Below are 16,861 nucleotides of genomic sequence, written 5' to 3' on the forward strand. Positions count from 1 at the left end.
CGGTAGCGAGCGTGGGGAAGCTCCGGCAGCTCCTCCCGGTAGCGAGCGCGGGGAAGCTCTGGCCAGTCCAAGCGGCTCCCCTGGGTTGCCGGACTCTCCCAGTTTCGAGCTCCCGGAGGGACGTCTGTTCTCTCTGGCCGCTGGGGCCTGACTGAGCTCTGAGGGCCGGCTTTTATAGTTCTGGGTCATCGCCTGACCCTTTGAGGGGCGGGCTCAGAGTTCTGTAGCTCCACCCACACTGGCCTCTGCCGGGGCTCGACCCTCTCCAGGGAAGAGGGGAGCCACACCAGCCCACTACATGATCATATTTCTAGAACCGCTGAGTTAAGCAATTAAATAAGATCGGGGGGGTTATTATGGAAGAATGACACGAGGTGCTTTTCCTTAAAAATACAACTGAACAGACACACACCCAAAGGAACTTTGCTAAACCCACTGGCTCCGAGCACTGTATGGAGTTAATGTGACTCTTGATAATATTTGACAGAGACCCCCCCCAATGCAGTGCCATCAAAATTGAAAAGCTTCATGAAATCTGGCTGATTTTGCTGGAATTTCATTTTGGAAGAAAACCAGGTAAACAACATTTTTGATTTTTCATTTTGAAATGACTTTGCACTTGGAAATTTTTTATTCACTATTATAATATAATAAAAGTCAAAATCAAAACAAAATGTTTTGTCAAAATGAAATGTTTTGATCAACCTGAACCAATTTTTTCTCCCAGGAATTTTATTTGGTGGAGAATTTTGAAATGTTCAGTTTTCACTTCAATTCGTAATGAAGCCAAATTTTGAAAATTTAAAATCCTTCATGAACTGGAACTTCTGTGCTCCACACAGCCCTCCTTGTGCATGTGGAAGAGAAACGAGAAGCTGTTCTGTGTATAATCTCTGGATAGCACAGAGGAGAGGGGATATATGATTACTAGTAATGTCAAACCCAAGCTGTTTAAATATAAATCATAGATGCCTTTGGGTTAAAGTAACATCCTCCATAGCTTAGTACAGTTAATTAGTTCAATATTGTACTAGTAATATCCCTTAGCCTCACTGTTAACACCCCTTGAAATGCCATTAGTCCTGCATATCATGTCAGACTTGTTTTGAATATGGGTGTGATGGAATTTAGAGACACCCTCCCACAGAGACTGATGGAGCAGTACTGGGTCAAGTGGACCCTGTACCTGCTCAAAATGGGACTTGGATAGTCAAGCAGAGAGGCTGTTCAAAGGGAGGAAGAAAATTTGAAGTTTCTAGGGACAAAGTAATCCATGGGAGAGGGACTGGACTGTGGCTTAGACTCAACCAGAAGGGTAGAGGCTTCCCCCACTCTCTGCAGAGGGAGAATAATTGGACACTACCAAGAGACCTGCGAAGTGCTTAGTTCACTGACTGGGAACCCCCACTGAGGAGAAAGTGGGCTCTGCCTACACGCTAAACCAGACAGAGAACAGGGAGGTAGGAAGCATCCCAAGGAAGACTAGTCAAGTGCACCAGGAAGAGGTGACCAACATGTTCCACACCTCTTCCCCATGGGCCCTGGGCTGGGACCTGATGGAGATGGTGGGCTGGGTCCCCCTACATACCAATCCAGTACACGTGGGTTAATTTTGGGGGCACAGAGAAATAGACAGGCCACAACCTGCCCACTAGGCCTGCCGGCCTCTCAGTGAAACCTGCAACAGTGGGAAAGAAAGGACCTCATGGTTGTATGAATCAAGAGGGGAATCGCCAAAGCAGTTTCTGCTGTGAATGCAGCTTTTGGTTAGAGAACAAATGTCTTCCGCAACTTAATAAATGTAGAAACCATTTTGCAAAGTTTTCAACGCAAACAGCTTTTTACAGTGTAGATCTTTGTCACTGACACTTTCCCCAGAAGTGTTGAGAATCCTAATATAAGCATCCTTCTAGGGCAGGGGAAGAAGGAAGTGAAATTGACTTAAAAATATGAAATTGACCAGATTAGTTTCACCATCCAACCTGAGTGAAATGGAAAAATAAATAAATAAACAGCATAACTGACAGTAAATAGATTAGACACTCCTGACATTTTCAATTCCAATAATCTAAGTATTATTTGCCACACAGATATGTAGTTATACTGAGATTTTCAGAAGAGAAGTAATTTATATGTCCAACTTGAATCTTCTTAAGGGGCCCTGATTTCCATCCATCCTCTGTAAAAAACAGGCTTCGTTATGGCATCTCAAATGGGGCACCCAAAATCTGAGACTCTCAAGTCACTTTGGAAAGCTTTAGCCTAATTATTTTCTCACAGATGAGTTTTATCCCTTTAACAAAATAGAAATCTCACAGAGAGGAAGCCTATTAGTAGAAGATGTGAAGACGAGGCAGCCTGGTTTTGGGAACAGGGTAGTTGCCAGCATGCCCTGGTTCATGTGCAGTTACTCTCATGATCATTCTGGAGGGCAGAGCCCTGTAGCTGTAGAGCTACACTAATAGTGGGATTTTAGCAGACATTTTCTTTTCTTCCTCTCAGCGCAAGTTCTGAGCATCAGTCATGTTTCAGGGGCTTCATATCCATGCATACCCCCTTTCAGGGTAGGCCAGAGTCCTTCTGCATGGCCAACATCCAGACGGGGACACACTGCTCAGGGAAGCCCTTTTGCCTCTCCTGCTGCAGGATGGTGAGTCCACTTTTCTCAACGAGGCTTTGGAGGATGCTCAGGTCTCAGATCACACTGCTGTCCAGTGGGTCTAGGATACAGCCTTCCCGGGCCACGTTGTCCTTGAGAATGACAATGCCATTATCCTTCAAGCCATTTTGACACCGGATAAGAAACTCCAGATCTTTATCCGTCAGGTATCCTACAGGTGAAGAGACAGAAATGGGTTGTGGTTCACCATTCCAGTGCCATCTGATTGGACTCATCTCAGCTGGATCTTGACTTCATCAGCTTATTTATACTCCACTTATTTGAGGCAAAGTAACTAATAGAAGTGTTTCTCAGGATGAGACCAGGAGACAGACTCATAGGACACCGGGTTTTCTTCCTTATACCATCACTCTTTTACAGGTATAAGCTGCATCTATACTAAGAAGGTTTGGTATAGCAATGTCACCAAACCTTTTCTAGTGTAGACTAGGCCTTAGCCTCTCAGATGTTGTGGCTTGGGATCAGGCTGTTGGGTCAACTTGTCATTGCAGGTGTTTTTAAAGAGTTAATTGTGCACATGCAAGGGTACACCAAATGCACCGAAATCACACAACCATCAAGTATATGAGATGATCTGAAACAGGTCACTTCCAATTCCATAAACATGAATCAATGTGATTAAACTGATTTCATTTTGTTTCATTTTGCAAATCTTCTCATTAAAGGCTCACAGTCATGCCATGTTCCCATTTAGAATGAAGTGGATCTAGATTCCCTGCCCCATGAGCTACGTTGTTCTCCCTACAGCTTTAATTTCTAACTGTGCTCAGATTTGGCATGGGACATGGTAGCTAGCATGTTAATGTCCCAAGCTTGTGTTTTTGATTTGGCCCTAAACAGTTAAGGACACCCTTGAATTTGCCATTTTCTTGTTGCACTCAGCTGCCAGTAGGGGCACTTGAAGCTGGACGATCCAAAGAGTTTGACAACCTTACTGTCTCTTTATTTCACACACAGCAGATATCTGAGAAGCCTGACTCCATGGCTTCTTTTCCTGGCAAGCACGGTTCACTCCACAGCATTTGCAGATAAGATAATAACACCATCAGTTGTGTCATAGGTCCAGCTGATAGAGCCATCTATACTTAAGCTAGCGTAAGAGTTTCCATTATAAGATCCTGTTTTCAGTTGCTTCAAACTTTGCCAAACTTAACCATTTGGGTTCAAATAGTCCATGTTATGAGTCTGCCTCATAGAGAATTTTCTCTTTTAAGTTTCTGCAAAAATGATTCAGCCGTTTCCAAAACCAAGTTTTAGGGAAAAATCTGATTTTTCCCCCCATGTTTAAAAGCATGTACAAATGTTTAGTTACAAAGCTCTAGTGCGCCCATGGTGTGAACCAGAGTCACAGGATTTTTCATAGATTCATAGAGATTCCAAAGCCACAAGGGACCATTGTGGTCATCTAGTCTGACCTTCTGTATAACACAGGCCAGAGACCTTCCCCAAAATAATTTTTAGAGCAGATCCATTAGAAAAACATCCAGTCTTGATGTAAAAATGGTCAGTAATGGAGAATCCACCATGACCCTTGGTAAAGCCACACTGCTGAGGAATCAAACTCAGATCAACTGGTTGGAAGGCAGCTATGTGCGTGCCTTTACCACCAATTGAACTGGCCCCTTTAATGGAATTCACACCACAGCATAAGCCCCTTTAGGGAGAGGGCCTCAGTCCTATGACTAAATAGGTGTGCCCTGGCTAGAGGACAGAGTAGCACCTGGGGTCAGAAGACATATAAGGAGGCTTCAGAGCCAGGGAGCAGAGGGAGACAGGCCAGAAGTAGGGGGTCCTGGGTGGTGGGAACTCCAGAGCCCCAGGGAGTGCTCTTGTGGCCATTGTCCTGTATAAGGAGGGGCAGGGAAGAGGTAGAGAACAGAGGCTGAAGGAAGCCATGGGCCTGCAGAGCAGTAGTGGGGACATTACCTGCCAATCTCTGCAAGTGCTGGGGTGAAGGAAGGCCTAGAGGGCCCTGTGGTTTCAGTCCCATACACAGAGCAAGGAAAGAACCCAGATCAGGTGTGAGCCCTTCCCTAACCCCAGGGTGAGTGGTTATTTGCATTGGGGACTGAGGGAGAAGTGAGTGACAAAAGGCAGTAGAGCCAGAGGTATTTGGAGTTACAATATGGGACTTGCTATATGCCTTTGAGACATGTATAATGATAAATTACTCCATGACAAGGGTGTTCTCAGCCCAAGAGAGTATTAGAGGAGTGTTGGGAGTAGGGTGACCAGAGAGCAAGTGTGAAAAAACTGGGACAGGGAGTGGGAGGTAATAGGCGCCTATATAAGAGAAAGCGCCAAATATTGGGACTGTCCCTATACAACTGGGACATCTGGTCAACCTAGTTGGGAGGGAAACTGAGGTCAGGCGTAGGCAGGGCACCTTCCTTGCTTGCGAGGGCACTTGAGTAGGGCCTAGCCTAATACCTTCAGGAACATGAAATTTGGCAGCTAAATTCTCTGCAGAGTCCATCTGCACTGAGCCTGCTCCATCTTCAGGCAGCTCCTGTTATAGGAACAGAAGCAGCCACAGCAGGGACCTATGGACATTCCAGCCAAAACTGTAAAACATTGTGACTTTCTCCGCCCTACTCCGATTGGTTGATCCTCCTGCCTCAGTCTCTTCTACTCAGCTTCACTCCAAAAAAGACCCTCTTGCCATCTCCTCCCTGACCTGTCCCCCTCACTCCCTCTTCCTTTCCCTCCTCTTTCCATTCAGCTGATCCACCTCCTAAGCACACCTACCAAAGACAGAAAAAAGGGTTGTGGAACTAACATGACATTTTCTACCATTCCATTGTTCACTCTGCTGGAGTGTTCTACCCCTTCCCTGACCCTGTGTCTGTCTGGTCTATTTTGATTGTAAGTTCTTCAGGGCAGAAACCATCTAATGCATTGTGTTTGTACAGCACCTAGCACAATGGAGCTCCATTTTGCTTGGTTCTTAGGCACTACCATAATAAACAGGATGACCAGACTACAATGTGCCACACCCACAGTGACTGAGCATGCTCCTTTCCAGGGCTGAAGGGGTGCAGCAGTATTTTTCTGCGGTTGCTCCTCCTGGCAGCTGGGGACTGCTATGGTGCACTAGAACTGAAAAAAGGAAACTATTTCCTGTGTTCTCAATGCCCCACCTCTGCCAGTGCCCAGGCCACCTTAATTCAGGCATTTCCTAACTTTTGAGTACCTGACTCTGCAACCTCAACATTCTTTGAACATGTATTTTAATGCAATATATGTATGGTTCATTATATATATAAATTCATGGTGAGCTATCCTGAAACCCATTGTATCCAGATGACATCATATTTTTGGGGGTGCTGGAGTGAATTCCTGGAGACTGTAGCAATAGTACATCTTTACTCTGTCCTTCTTGCCCTGTAAATAGTTCTGGGCCTCAGCCAGAAAATTCTCCATCATATCCACCAGTTCCACGCTCTTGAAAACTGGCAAGAGGACATGCTTAGTGACCCGTCCAATCCCAGAACCACAGTCGAGGGCATGCTCAGTGCCAGCTTTCCCAGGACCCTGCGGAGTACAAGAAAACCATTTAAAAGCCAGGAATAGCACCACCAGGAGGATCGCTGGATCACGCCATTAGTCCATCAAATCCACTTTCTTGCCTCCATCACAATTGTATACTTGACACTGAAGAGGAAACGCCTCATTGTGCACATAGTCAGTTTTGCAGTGTTGTACAAAATTTGATGGTAGTATCAGCACAGATGGAAATTCTCCCCTCTCCCCTGCTACAATCAGCTCACAGTCTAATGCATGAGCTCTGACTAAACTTAATATGCAAACCTAAAAATATCATTGCCAGACAGAAAATTATCCAGATGATTAACTCTGTGATCCCCAGTGGCAGGGAGTTTCACAGGTGGCCTGCATTTACTGGTCATTAACTTCATGGCATGCCTTTTTGGTTTTGGTCACTGGGACAGGGTCTTGTACTAAACTCTTAACTTCCAATGACTCTATCAAGTTCCCCTGTGGGGGCTTGTCTACATTATAGCACTTTATCATGTTCAGGCATAATTGGGAAGAATCAAGTTAGCTGACAAGATTGGCCACAAATGACCATCAACAGGATATTTGTAGCTGTGTTAGTCCCAGGATATTACAGAAGCAAGGTGGATGAGGTAATATCTTTTATTGGACCAACTTCTGCTGGTGAAAGAGACATGCTTTCGAGTCCTGTGTAACTCAAAAACTTGTCTTTTTCACCAACAGAAGATGGTTCAATAAAATATATTACCTCACCCACCTTGTCCATCAATGGGATAGTAAAATGTTGGAGGGAGACATGTCCCTCTTTGACAATAGACTAGAACTTGGGACCGCCTAAATCCCAGACCTGTGCTCATTCCTACAAAGCAGGGAGTCTTTTGCCTGGCACAATGGTGAACATAATGTTTTCACAAGTCCTTAGTCTTTCTAAAACATTCACCCATTTCATAAAGTCCTTGCAAGTTCAATTCTCAGCTATTCACACCACCATCCACCAAAACTAACCCACCCCATGGTCCTCTGAAGACAGCTAAACCTTAACAGTAGATTTAAGCATACATTTAATCTCTGCAAAAATGCGGTGCTTAAACAAAAACAAAACAGGCCTGTTTTAGTTCTGACTACCCAAAGGATTGAATCATATGGGGAAAATGTATCCCACCACTCCCGATACACAGAATTCAAAAATGGACAAATTGATTTTGCAGAAGATTTTTTAAAAAACATCATCTCTGTACAGAGATTGGACATGATCAATCTCAGCACCAAAGGTGTGTGTATGAGAAAGTAACAATGAGCTGCTGAAAAACGATTTTTCTAATAGATGTTTTTCTCGCTTAATTATAGCAGCAGCTTCTATTCTAGCTATACAAGGGCTCTTAAGAACACACTGTTTTGCTGTAAAACGGGAATTTTAGCAGTGCGCAGGCATTAACTGTGAGACTGGAACTCCTCCAAGCTAATTTATCTTTAAAGAAAACACATTGGAGACAAATGTAAACACCTTCTCCCCTCTCCTATGTAACTCAGTGTTGAAATGAAAGCTAAGGGCCAAGGTCACCCCTGCTGTAACTCCATACCTTTCCAGAAAGATACATCAAGGAAGGATTTGGTTCTATCAGCTTATTAAACAACCTCCTCTAACAAGACTAAGAATAAATCATGTCAGAGGCGTGTATATCATCACTTCTTGGGCCCCCTTTCAGTGATTAATTCAGCAGATTATTAAGGTCAAAGGACAGTTCCAAGGACTACATCATGGCTATAAATATACTGGCTGTGCGTCTAGTTACATGAAGTAGCTGTAGAATAAACACAGAGGCCTGGAAAGATCTCACCCACAGCCACTCACTCGACTTGTCCTGCTTTGTCCATTTCTGAAGATTAATCTGACCTTGTTTGCAAGAATGTGTCTCGGTCCTGCACAGGGTAAATCCAAAATTTTCCACAGGAAAAATCCCTGTTTTCCAACCAGTTCTATCATAACTTTTTACTGATGCATTCATCAGACCAGATCTAATCATTAACAGAATCATAGAAGATTAGGGTTGGAAGGGACCTCAGGAGGTCATCTAGTCCAACTCCACTGCTCAAAGCAGGACCAACACCAACTAAATCATCCCAGCCAGGGCTTTGTCAAGCCTGACCCTAAAAACCTCTAAGGATGGAGATGCCACCATCTCCCTAAGTAACCCATTCCAGTGCTTTACCACCCTCCTAGTGAAATAGTGTTTCCAAATATCCAACCTAAACCTCTCCCCCTGCAACTTCAGACCACTGTTCCTTGTTCTGTCATCTGCCACCACTGAGAACAGCCTAACTCCATCCTCTTTGGAACCCCTCTTCAGGTAATTGAAGGATGCTATCAAATCCCACCCCCTCACTCTTCTCTTCTGCAGACTAAATAAGCCCAGTTCCCTCAGCCTCTCCTCATAAATCCTGTGCCCAAGCCCCCTAATCATTTTTGTTGCCTTCCGCTGGACTCTCTCCAATTTGTCCACATCCTTTTTGTAGTGGGGGGCCCAAACTGGACACAATACTCCAGATGTGGCCTCACCAGTGTTGAATAGAGGGAATAATCAGTTCCCTCAATCTGCAGGCAATGCTCCTACTAATGCAGCCCAATATGCTGTTAGCCTTCTTCTATGCTGACTCATATCCAGCTTCTCGTCCACTGTAATCCACAGGCCCTATTCTGCCAAACTGCCACTTAGCCAGTCAGTCCCCAGCCTGTAAGGACTTGCTAGTAGGCCACATGGAAATTCACATCAGAGAAGTTAGGGTCACAAAACTCCTTCCTTAGGCTGCCTCTTATCCAGGGTTCCTTGTAAGGGGACTGTCTCATGCTCTGTAAATGTACCTACTAATCTACATACTATTAGATATTGTCGATGCACCTAGTGAACAGCATGTAAATGAACATCACAAATGTTCTTTGGCTAATTAAGAATGTCCTTGGCCTGTGGAGAATGCCTGTCCCATGAATTCTTCACTCGCCAAAGAACATTAGTTATTATTATTCATTTTTGGCTTTTCAGTGCAATATCAAAAAAACAAAACCTTCTGATTGAAAATGGTACCACGCTGCCTCATGGGAGTTGTAGTTTGGGTACCTTATGCTCCCAGTCTCTGTTAGGCAGAGCTGTCTGGCCAGACTTCATCTCCCATGATGCACGATGGTCAGCAGCTTCCTATGAGGCACCTGCATCCCTCAGCAAGAGGGGAGAAAGTAGTGTATTACAGAAGATGTAGTCTGACCACCTACAGGGGAGAACGTGAGCATGAACCACCTGAACTATAGTTCCCATGAGGCACTGCAGTTTTTTTCAATCCATTTTTAATCAAAATATTGAAATATTTTGCTTTTCTGCTGAAATCGTCTGAATTTCGGTTGCCCTGTATTTTAATTAAAAATCTAAATTTTCCACAGAGAGCAGACACTTTTTAGCAAATAAAACTTAATTGAGTTGAAAACCCAATTTTCCATTGTCAAACAGTTTTGCCAGACAGACTTTTGACCAGCCCTGTGTTTGGATGGAAAGCACTTTGCTGGTTGGTTCTCTCAGGCCATCTCAGCCCCTAAGCTGCTATCCTGTAGGAGATGTACATATTCAAAAGCTCTGGCAAGTAGCAGAATGAGGGGCTCATGAAACTCCTTAGGGATATGGCAGTGTAAAATGAGTCTCTCTGGGGCATCTCCCTAGTGGGGCTCTGGACTTTTGCCATGTCCAGTTACCACCATAGGGTTACTCCAGTACAAGTCGTACCTTCTTAGCCCTTGTAGTGAGTTCTGCCCTTGTGGGCCCTGCTTGGTTGATGGGTGGGGGGAAAGCAAAGGTGCAGGTTCAACACAAAACAAGCCCCTCCTGAGATCAATGAAAAGCAGACATGACGGAGGCACCATCTTACTTCAGAGGTGCCTGGGTAACTACCTTAGTCTTTACCTATCGAGTTTGTCCCTGAAGCTCTCTGGACTCCTTGAGGAGCTGGGGGCATTTCTGGAGTGAAGATTCTTCCTGCTGTTTCAGGAGCTACTCCAGCCACTCTCTTCTCAGGGCTTCCCCCTTGTGGAGTGCAGCTTCCTCCTTTTAAAGTTTTCCTGCTTACCATGCATGACTGGCAGGGTTACCTTAGCGCACATATCTTCCCAAGCCCCTTCTCTGTTAGTGCAGAGTTTATACAGCCCACCACAAGCAGCCATAGCAGAGGCTCATGGCATCACTGCTCAAGGCTTGGAGGAGTGGAAAGGAATGCAGAGAAGGACAGTGACAGAGAAGGGATTAGAACACAGGAACTTTTCCATTACTGTCTCGGGGGAAAACTGCAGGTGAGGAGGGAAGAATTAGAGCTGGTAAAAAATATGTATATATATTTTTCCACTAAAAAACATAAAGTTTGTATTTTTTTTACCAAATTTGCGATGCAAATTTGTTGACAAACATGAAATTAAAAAGGGGAAATAATTCACTAATCAAAATTTTTTCTGATAAAAATTTTCAGTGTTCAGACACCAAAAACTTCACTGAGAACTGAAAACTTTTATGGCAAAATACTCAATTTCCATTTTGTCATCTAACAACTGGAAAACTTCAACCCAAAAGAAAATTTTCCACATCAAAAAAAAAATCATTTTGGTCAAAAAGCCATTGTTAGTCAAAAAAACATTCTGATGACAACACTTGAGTCAGCTCTAGGAGTCACATAGAGAAGGCAGAGAATTGGAGCATGAGAGTATTTGGGTTGGATTCACTACACACTGCAAGTTAGGCCAAACTATTTGGCATTCATTGGATAATAAAATAATGACCATGCCCTATCCTTCGGCATTCAGATCCAACAAATGAGCCAATAACATTGTGTAGTGGTTAGTGGCCATCCCTCCCCATCAGTCTCAGAGGAAGGCCACGCCCCCTCATTATGTTATACCTATAAATGCAATGCTCAATAGGGGAATTAGCAGTCTCAGGGCTCTGACCCTGGGGTAGGGCAGAGAAGTAAGCAAACACAGGTCATCCAGCCTAAGGTGGGAAGGTGATCATCCCAAGGGTGGGGCAGCTGAAGGGGGACCGGGCCCACCCAACTCCACTGGGTCCCAGCCCAGGGCTCTGCCAGTGGGTCAGCGGGGATTCCACTGTAACATGCTGACCTAGACTCTGGCAATACAACCAGACTAATGTCTGGTGTTCCTGGCCTACTGACAGTCCTCCAATGCCTTCCCAAAATTCCCCTTGTATGCCCAGATAGGACATACAAATTCACCTCCACATTGGAAGAGAGTTCATAGTGGGACTCAGCTTAATGCAGCAGAAAGAACCATGGGACGTGTCCCCAGAAGTCCTAGCAAGAGTCCTAATTAGTACAATAGCGGTGTGGACACAGCAGCTTGAGTGTTATTTTGCAGTGTGACCACTCTCACTCCAGCTAGACTAACTTGAGAGGAGTAACTTGAACGTAGATAACACAAGTTAACCCTGCAGTGAAGACCATCCCACAGAAAGCCAGTGAACATAAGTGTATGTGACTATGGATATGTCTACACTTACCGTAGATCAATGCTCATAGACTCATAGACTCTAGGACTGGAAGGGACCTCGAGAGGTCATCGAGTCCAGTCCCCTGCCCTCATGGCAGGACCAAATACTGTCTAGACCATCCCTAATAGACATTTATCTAACCTACTCTTAAATATCTCCAGAGATAGAGATTCCACAACTTCCCTAGGCAATCTATTCCAGTGTTTAACTACCCTGACAGTTAGGAACTTTTTCCTAATGTCCAACCTAAATCTCCCTTGCTGCAGTTTAAGCCCATTGCTTCTTGTTCTAACATTGGAGGCTAAGGTGAACAAGTTTTCTCCCTCCTCCTGATGACACCCTTTTAGATACCTGAAAATTGCTATCATGTCCCCTCTCAGTCTTCTCTTTTCCAAACTAAACAAACCCAATTCCTTCAGCCTTCCTTCATAGGTCATGTTCTCAAGACCTTTAATCATTCTTGTTGCTCTTCTCTGGACCCTCTCCAATTTCTCCACATCTTTCTTGAAATGCGGTGCCCAGAATTGGACACAATACTCCAGTTGAGGCCTAACCAGCGCAGAGTAAAGCGGAAGAATGACTTCTCGTGTCTTGTTTACAACACACCTGTTAATGCATCCCAGAATCACGTTTGCTTTTTTTGCAACAGTATCACACTGTTGACTCATATTAAGCTTGTGGTCTACTATGACCCCTAGATCTCTTTCTGCCATACTCCTTTCTAGACAGTCTCTTCCCATTCTGTATGTGTGAAACTGATTGTTCCTTCCTAGGTGGAGCACTTTGCATTTATCTTTATTGAACTTCATCCTGTTTACCTCAGACCATTTCTCCAATTTGTCCAGATCATTTTGAATTTTGAACCTGTCCTCCAAAGCAGTTGCAATCCCTCCCAGTTTGGTATCATCCGCAAACTTAATAAGCGTACTTTCTATGCCAACATCTAAATCGTTGATGAAGATATTGAACAGAACCGGTCCCAAAACAGACCCCTGCGGAACCCCATTTGTTATACCTTTCCAGCAGGATTGGGAGCCATTAACAACTACTCTCTGAGTACGGTTATCCAGCCAGTTATGCACCCACCTTATAGTAGCCCCATCTAAATTGTACTTTCCTAGTTTATCTATAAGAATATCATGCGAGACTGTATCAAATGCCTTACTAAAGTCTAGGTATATCACATCCACCGCTTCTCCCTTATCCACAAGGCTCGTTATCCTATCAAAGAACGCTATCAGATTAGTTTGACACGATTTGTTCTTTACAAATCCATGCTGGCTATTCCCTATCACCTTACCACCTTCCAAGTGTTTGCAGATGATTTCTTTGATTACCTGCTCCATTATCTTCCCTGGCACAGAAGTTAAACTAACTGGTCTGTAGTTTCCTGGGTTGTTTTTATTTCCCTTTTTATAGATGGGCATTATATTTGCCCCCTTCCAGTCTTCTGGAATCTCCCCCATCTCCCATGATTTCCCAAAGATAATAGCTAGAGGCTCAGATACCTCTTCTATTAACTCCTTGAGTATTCTAGGATGCATTTCATCAGGCCCTGGATGCTGTGGCAATTGATCTACTGGGGGTCAATTTAGCAGGTCTAATGAAGACCCGCTAAATCAATCACTGATCGCTCTCCTGTCAACTCTGGTATTCTACCGGAACAAGAAGCATAAGGTAAGTCGATGGAAGACCTGTCAACCCAGTGCAGTGTAGACACTGCAATAAGTCAACCTAAGTTACACTGACTCCAGCTATGTTATTCAAGTAGCTGGAGTTGCGTAATTTAAGTCCACTTAACCCTGTAGTGTAGACCTGCCCTTAGATTCAACTTTCAGGGATCGGAAAAGAACATAAACCTCAGGACTATAATCAACTAAACAGAGGGGATCATATAAACTACATCAGAATAGCAAACCCTGCAAGATTCCATCTCATTGGGTCTTGGGCATTCAGGGTATCTCTGCATCATGTTCTGTGAGGACAGTATGCCAGAGACACCTGGCTAAAAATAGAAACAAAAATTCTGTCTCTAGGTATTTTGTATCTATCATCATACCTGATGCACAGAATTTCTCTCTGATTTGATGTTTAAAAGCTCACCGGCGCAGTTTACTGACTCAGATAGACCTCAGAGAAACCAATATTCCCATTGTTATTACTGCTTGCTGTGCGCTCCACAATATCTTTGAGAGTAAGGGGGAGACGTTTATGGTGGGGTGGGAGGTTGAGACAAATCGTCTGGCCGCTGATTACTCGCAGCCGGACACCAGGGTGGTTAGAAGAGTACAGAAGGGCACGGTGCACATCAGAGAAGCTTTGAAAACCAGTTTCATGACTGGCTGGGCTACAGTGTGAAAGTTCTGATTGTTTCTCCTTGATGAACCCACTCCCCCTTGGTTCACTCTACTTCCCTGTAAGCTAGCCATTCTCCCCTTCCCCCTTTAATCACCACTTGCAGAGGCAATAAAATGATTGTTGCTTCACATTCATGCATTCTTTATTAATTCACACAAATAGGGGGATAACAGCCAAGGTAGCCCAGGAAGGGGGTGGGGAGGAGGGAAGCACCATGTAGGGTGTGGGAGGAGGGAAGGATAAGGCCACACTGCACTTTAAAGCTTAAAAACTTATTGAAGGCCAGCCTTCTGTTGCTTGGGCAATCCTCTGGGGTGGAGTGGCTGGGTAGCCGGAGTTCCTCCCCACTGTGTTCTTGGGCATCTGGGTGAGGAGGCTATGGAACTTGGGGAGGAGGATGGTTGGTTACACAGGGGCTGTAGTGGTGGTCTGTGCTCCTGCTGCCTTTCCTGCAGCTCAACCATATGTTGGAAGCATATGAGTTTGATCTTCCAGCAGCCTGAGCATTGACTCCTGCCTTCTGTTAACAAGCTGACGCCACCTATCAGCTTCAGCCCACCACTTACTCTCTTCAGCCCACCACCTCTCCTCGCATTCATATTGTGCTTTCCTGCACTCTGACATTGTCTGCCTCCATGCATTCTGCTGTGCTCTGTCAGTGTGAGAGGGCAGCAGGAGCTCAGAGGACATTTCATCCTGAGAGCATTTTTTTTGCTTTCTAATCTTCGTTAACCTCTGCGAAGGAGAAACATTTGCGGCTGGTGGAGGAAAAGGGAGAGTGGTAGTTAAGACACATTTTAAAGAACAATAGGTACACTCTTTCACATTAAACCTTGCTGTTCACATTACACAGCACGTGTGCTTTTGTTACAAGGTTGCATTTTGCCTCTTGTATTGAGGGCCTGCCGGTTTGGTGTGAGAGATCACTCATGTTTCACCCCTCTCCCCACCACGTGGCTAACAGCGGGGAACATTTCTGTTCAGCCATAGCCAAACAGCCGAGCAGGAACGGGCACCTCTGAATGTCCCCTTAATAAAAGCATCCTATTTCAACCAGGTGACCATGAATGATATCACTCTCCTGAGGATAACACAGCGAGATAAAGAATGGATGTTGTTTGAATGCCAGCAAACACCGGGACCATACGCTGCCATGCTTTGTTATGCAATGATTCCAGACTACGTGCTACTGGCCTAGGGTGGTAAAGTGTCCTACCATGGCAGATGGAATAAGGCTGCCCTCCCCAGAAACCTTTTCCAAAGGATTTGAGAGTACATCCAGAAGAGCTTTATGGAGATGTCCCTGGAGGATTTCCACTCCATCCCTAGAAACATTAACAGACTTTTCCAGTAGCTGTACTGGCTACGAATGCCAGGGCAAATCAATCATTAAACACGCTTGCTTTTAAACCATGTGTAATATTTACAAAGGTACACTCACCAGAGGTCCCTTCTCCGCCTTCAGGGTTCAGGAGCATGCCTTGGGTGGGTCCAGAGTGAAAAACATATCTTGGCTGTTGGGGAAACTGGTTTCTCCACTTCCTTGCTGTGAGCTATCATCTTCCTTGTCACTAAAACCCACTTCCATGTTGCGTGATTCTCCATTGAGAGAGTCAAAGCACAGGGCTAGGGTAGTGGTGGCTGCACCCCCTAACATGCTATGCAGCTCATCATAGAAGCAGCATGTTCGGGTCTCTGATCTGGAGTGGCCGTTTGCCTCTCTGGTTTTTTAGTAGGCTTGCCTTAGCTCCTTAATTTTCAAGTAGCACTGCATTGCATCTCTGTTATGGCCTCTGTCCTTCATGCCCTTTGAGACTTTCTAATGTTTTGGCATTTTGTTTACTGGAACGGAGTTCAGCTAGCACAGATTCATCTCGCCATAGAGCGAGCAGATCCCATACCTCCTGTTGAGTCTGTGCTGGAGCTCTTTTGCTATCCTGGGACTCCATCATGGTCACCTCTGCTGATGAGATCTGCACTCACCTGCACCTTGCCATGCTGGCCAAATAGGAAATGAGATTCAAAAGTTTGTGGGCCTTTTCCTGTCTACCTGGCCAGTGCATCTGAGCTGAGAGTGCAGTCCAGAGCGGTCACAATGGAGCACTCTGGGATAGCTCCTGCAGGCCAATACCATTGAATTGCATCCACAATACCCCAAATTCGACCCGGCAAGGCCAATTTCAGCGCTAATCCCCTCGTCAGAGATGGAATAAAGAAATTGATTTAAAGAGCCCTTTAAGTAGAAAAGGAGGGCTTTGTCATGTGAACAGGTCCAGGCTTAAATTGAGATAACGCTGCTAAATTTGACCTAAAATCATAGTGTAGACCAGGCCTTAAGGGATCTTAAAATCAGTTGCTGTGCTCCTCCCTAACGAAGGGATTAGAGCAGAACTGCTCCTTACTACTGTCCAGGGTGCCTGTGTATGGCTTCATCAGCCATGGCATTAAGGGGTAGGTTGGGTCTCCAAGGATAACTATAGGTATTTCAACATCCCCAATGGTAATTCAACTCATCTTGGTATTCTTATGCTTCAGGGCAGGAGAAAGCAAGTCAAAGTTCCATGAAAGTGCCCTTACTCATGCAAAAGTTTTACAGCCACTCAGAATCATCCTAGGTCTGCAACACTATATGGTCCCACCAGTCTGTGCTTGTTTCCCGGCCCAGAATTGCTGTTCCACGGCATGATCCTGCCCCATTACCACCATGATGTCCAAATTGCTAGGGCCTGTGCTTTGAGAGAAGTCTGTATGCATGTCCTCATCACTATCGTAA

General features: G+C 44.9%; 1 protein-coding gene across 1 annotated transcript in view; it reads right to left on the bottom strand.

Moving 5' to 3' along the window:
- Positions 1 to 1,324: 1,324 nt before the first annotated feature.
- Positions 1,325 to 16,861, bottom strand: part of METTL11B (methyltransferase like 11B) — a 35,229-nt gene continuing 19,692 nt past the window's right edge. The window contains 3 exon segments of the mRNA XM_030572841.1: positions 1,325 to 2,833; positions 5,966 to 6,001; positions 6,003 to 6,214. Of these exon segments, the coding sequence (XP_030428701.1) occupies positions 2,560 to 2,833; positions 5,966 to 6,001; positions 6,003 to 6,214 (522 nt within the window). The 3' untranslated portion in view covers positions 1,325 to 2,559.

This window comes from Gopherus evgoodei, chromosome 8, assembly GCF_007399415.2.
Source record: "Gopherus evgoodei ecotype Sinaloan lineage chromosome 8, rGopEvg1_v1.p, whole genome shotgun sequence".
Classification (NCBI taxonomy): Eukaryota; Metazoa; Chordata; order Testudines; family Testudinidae; genus Gopherus; species Gopherus evgoodei.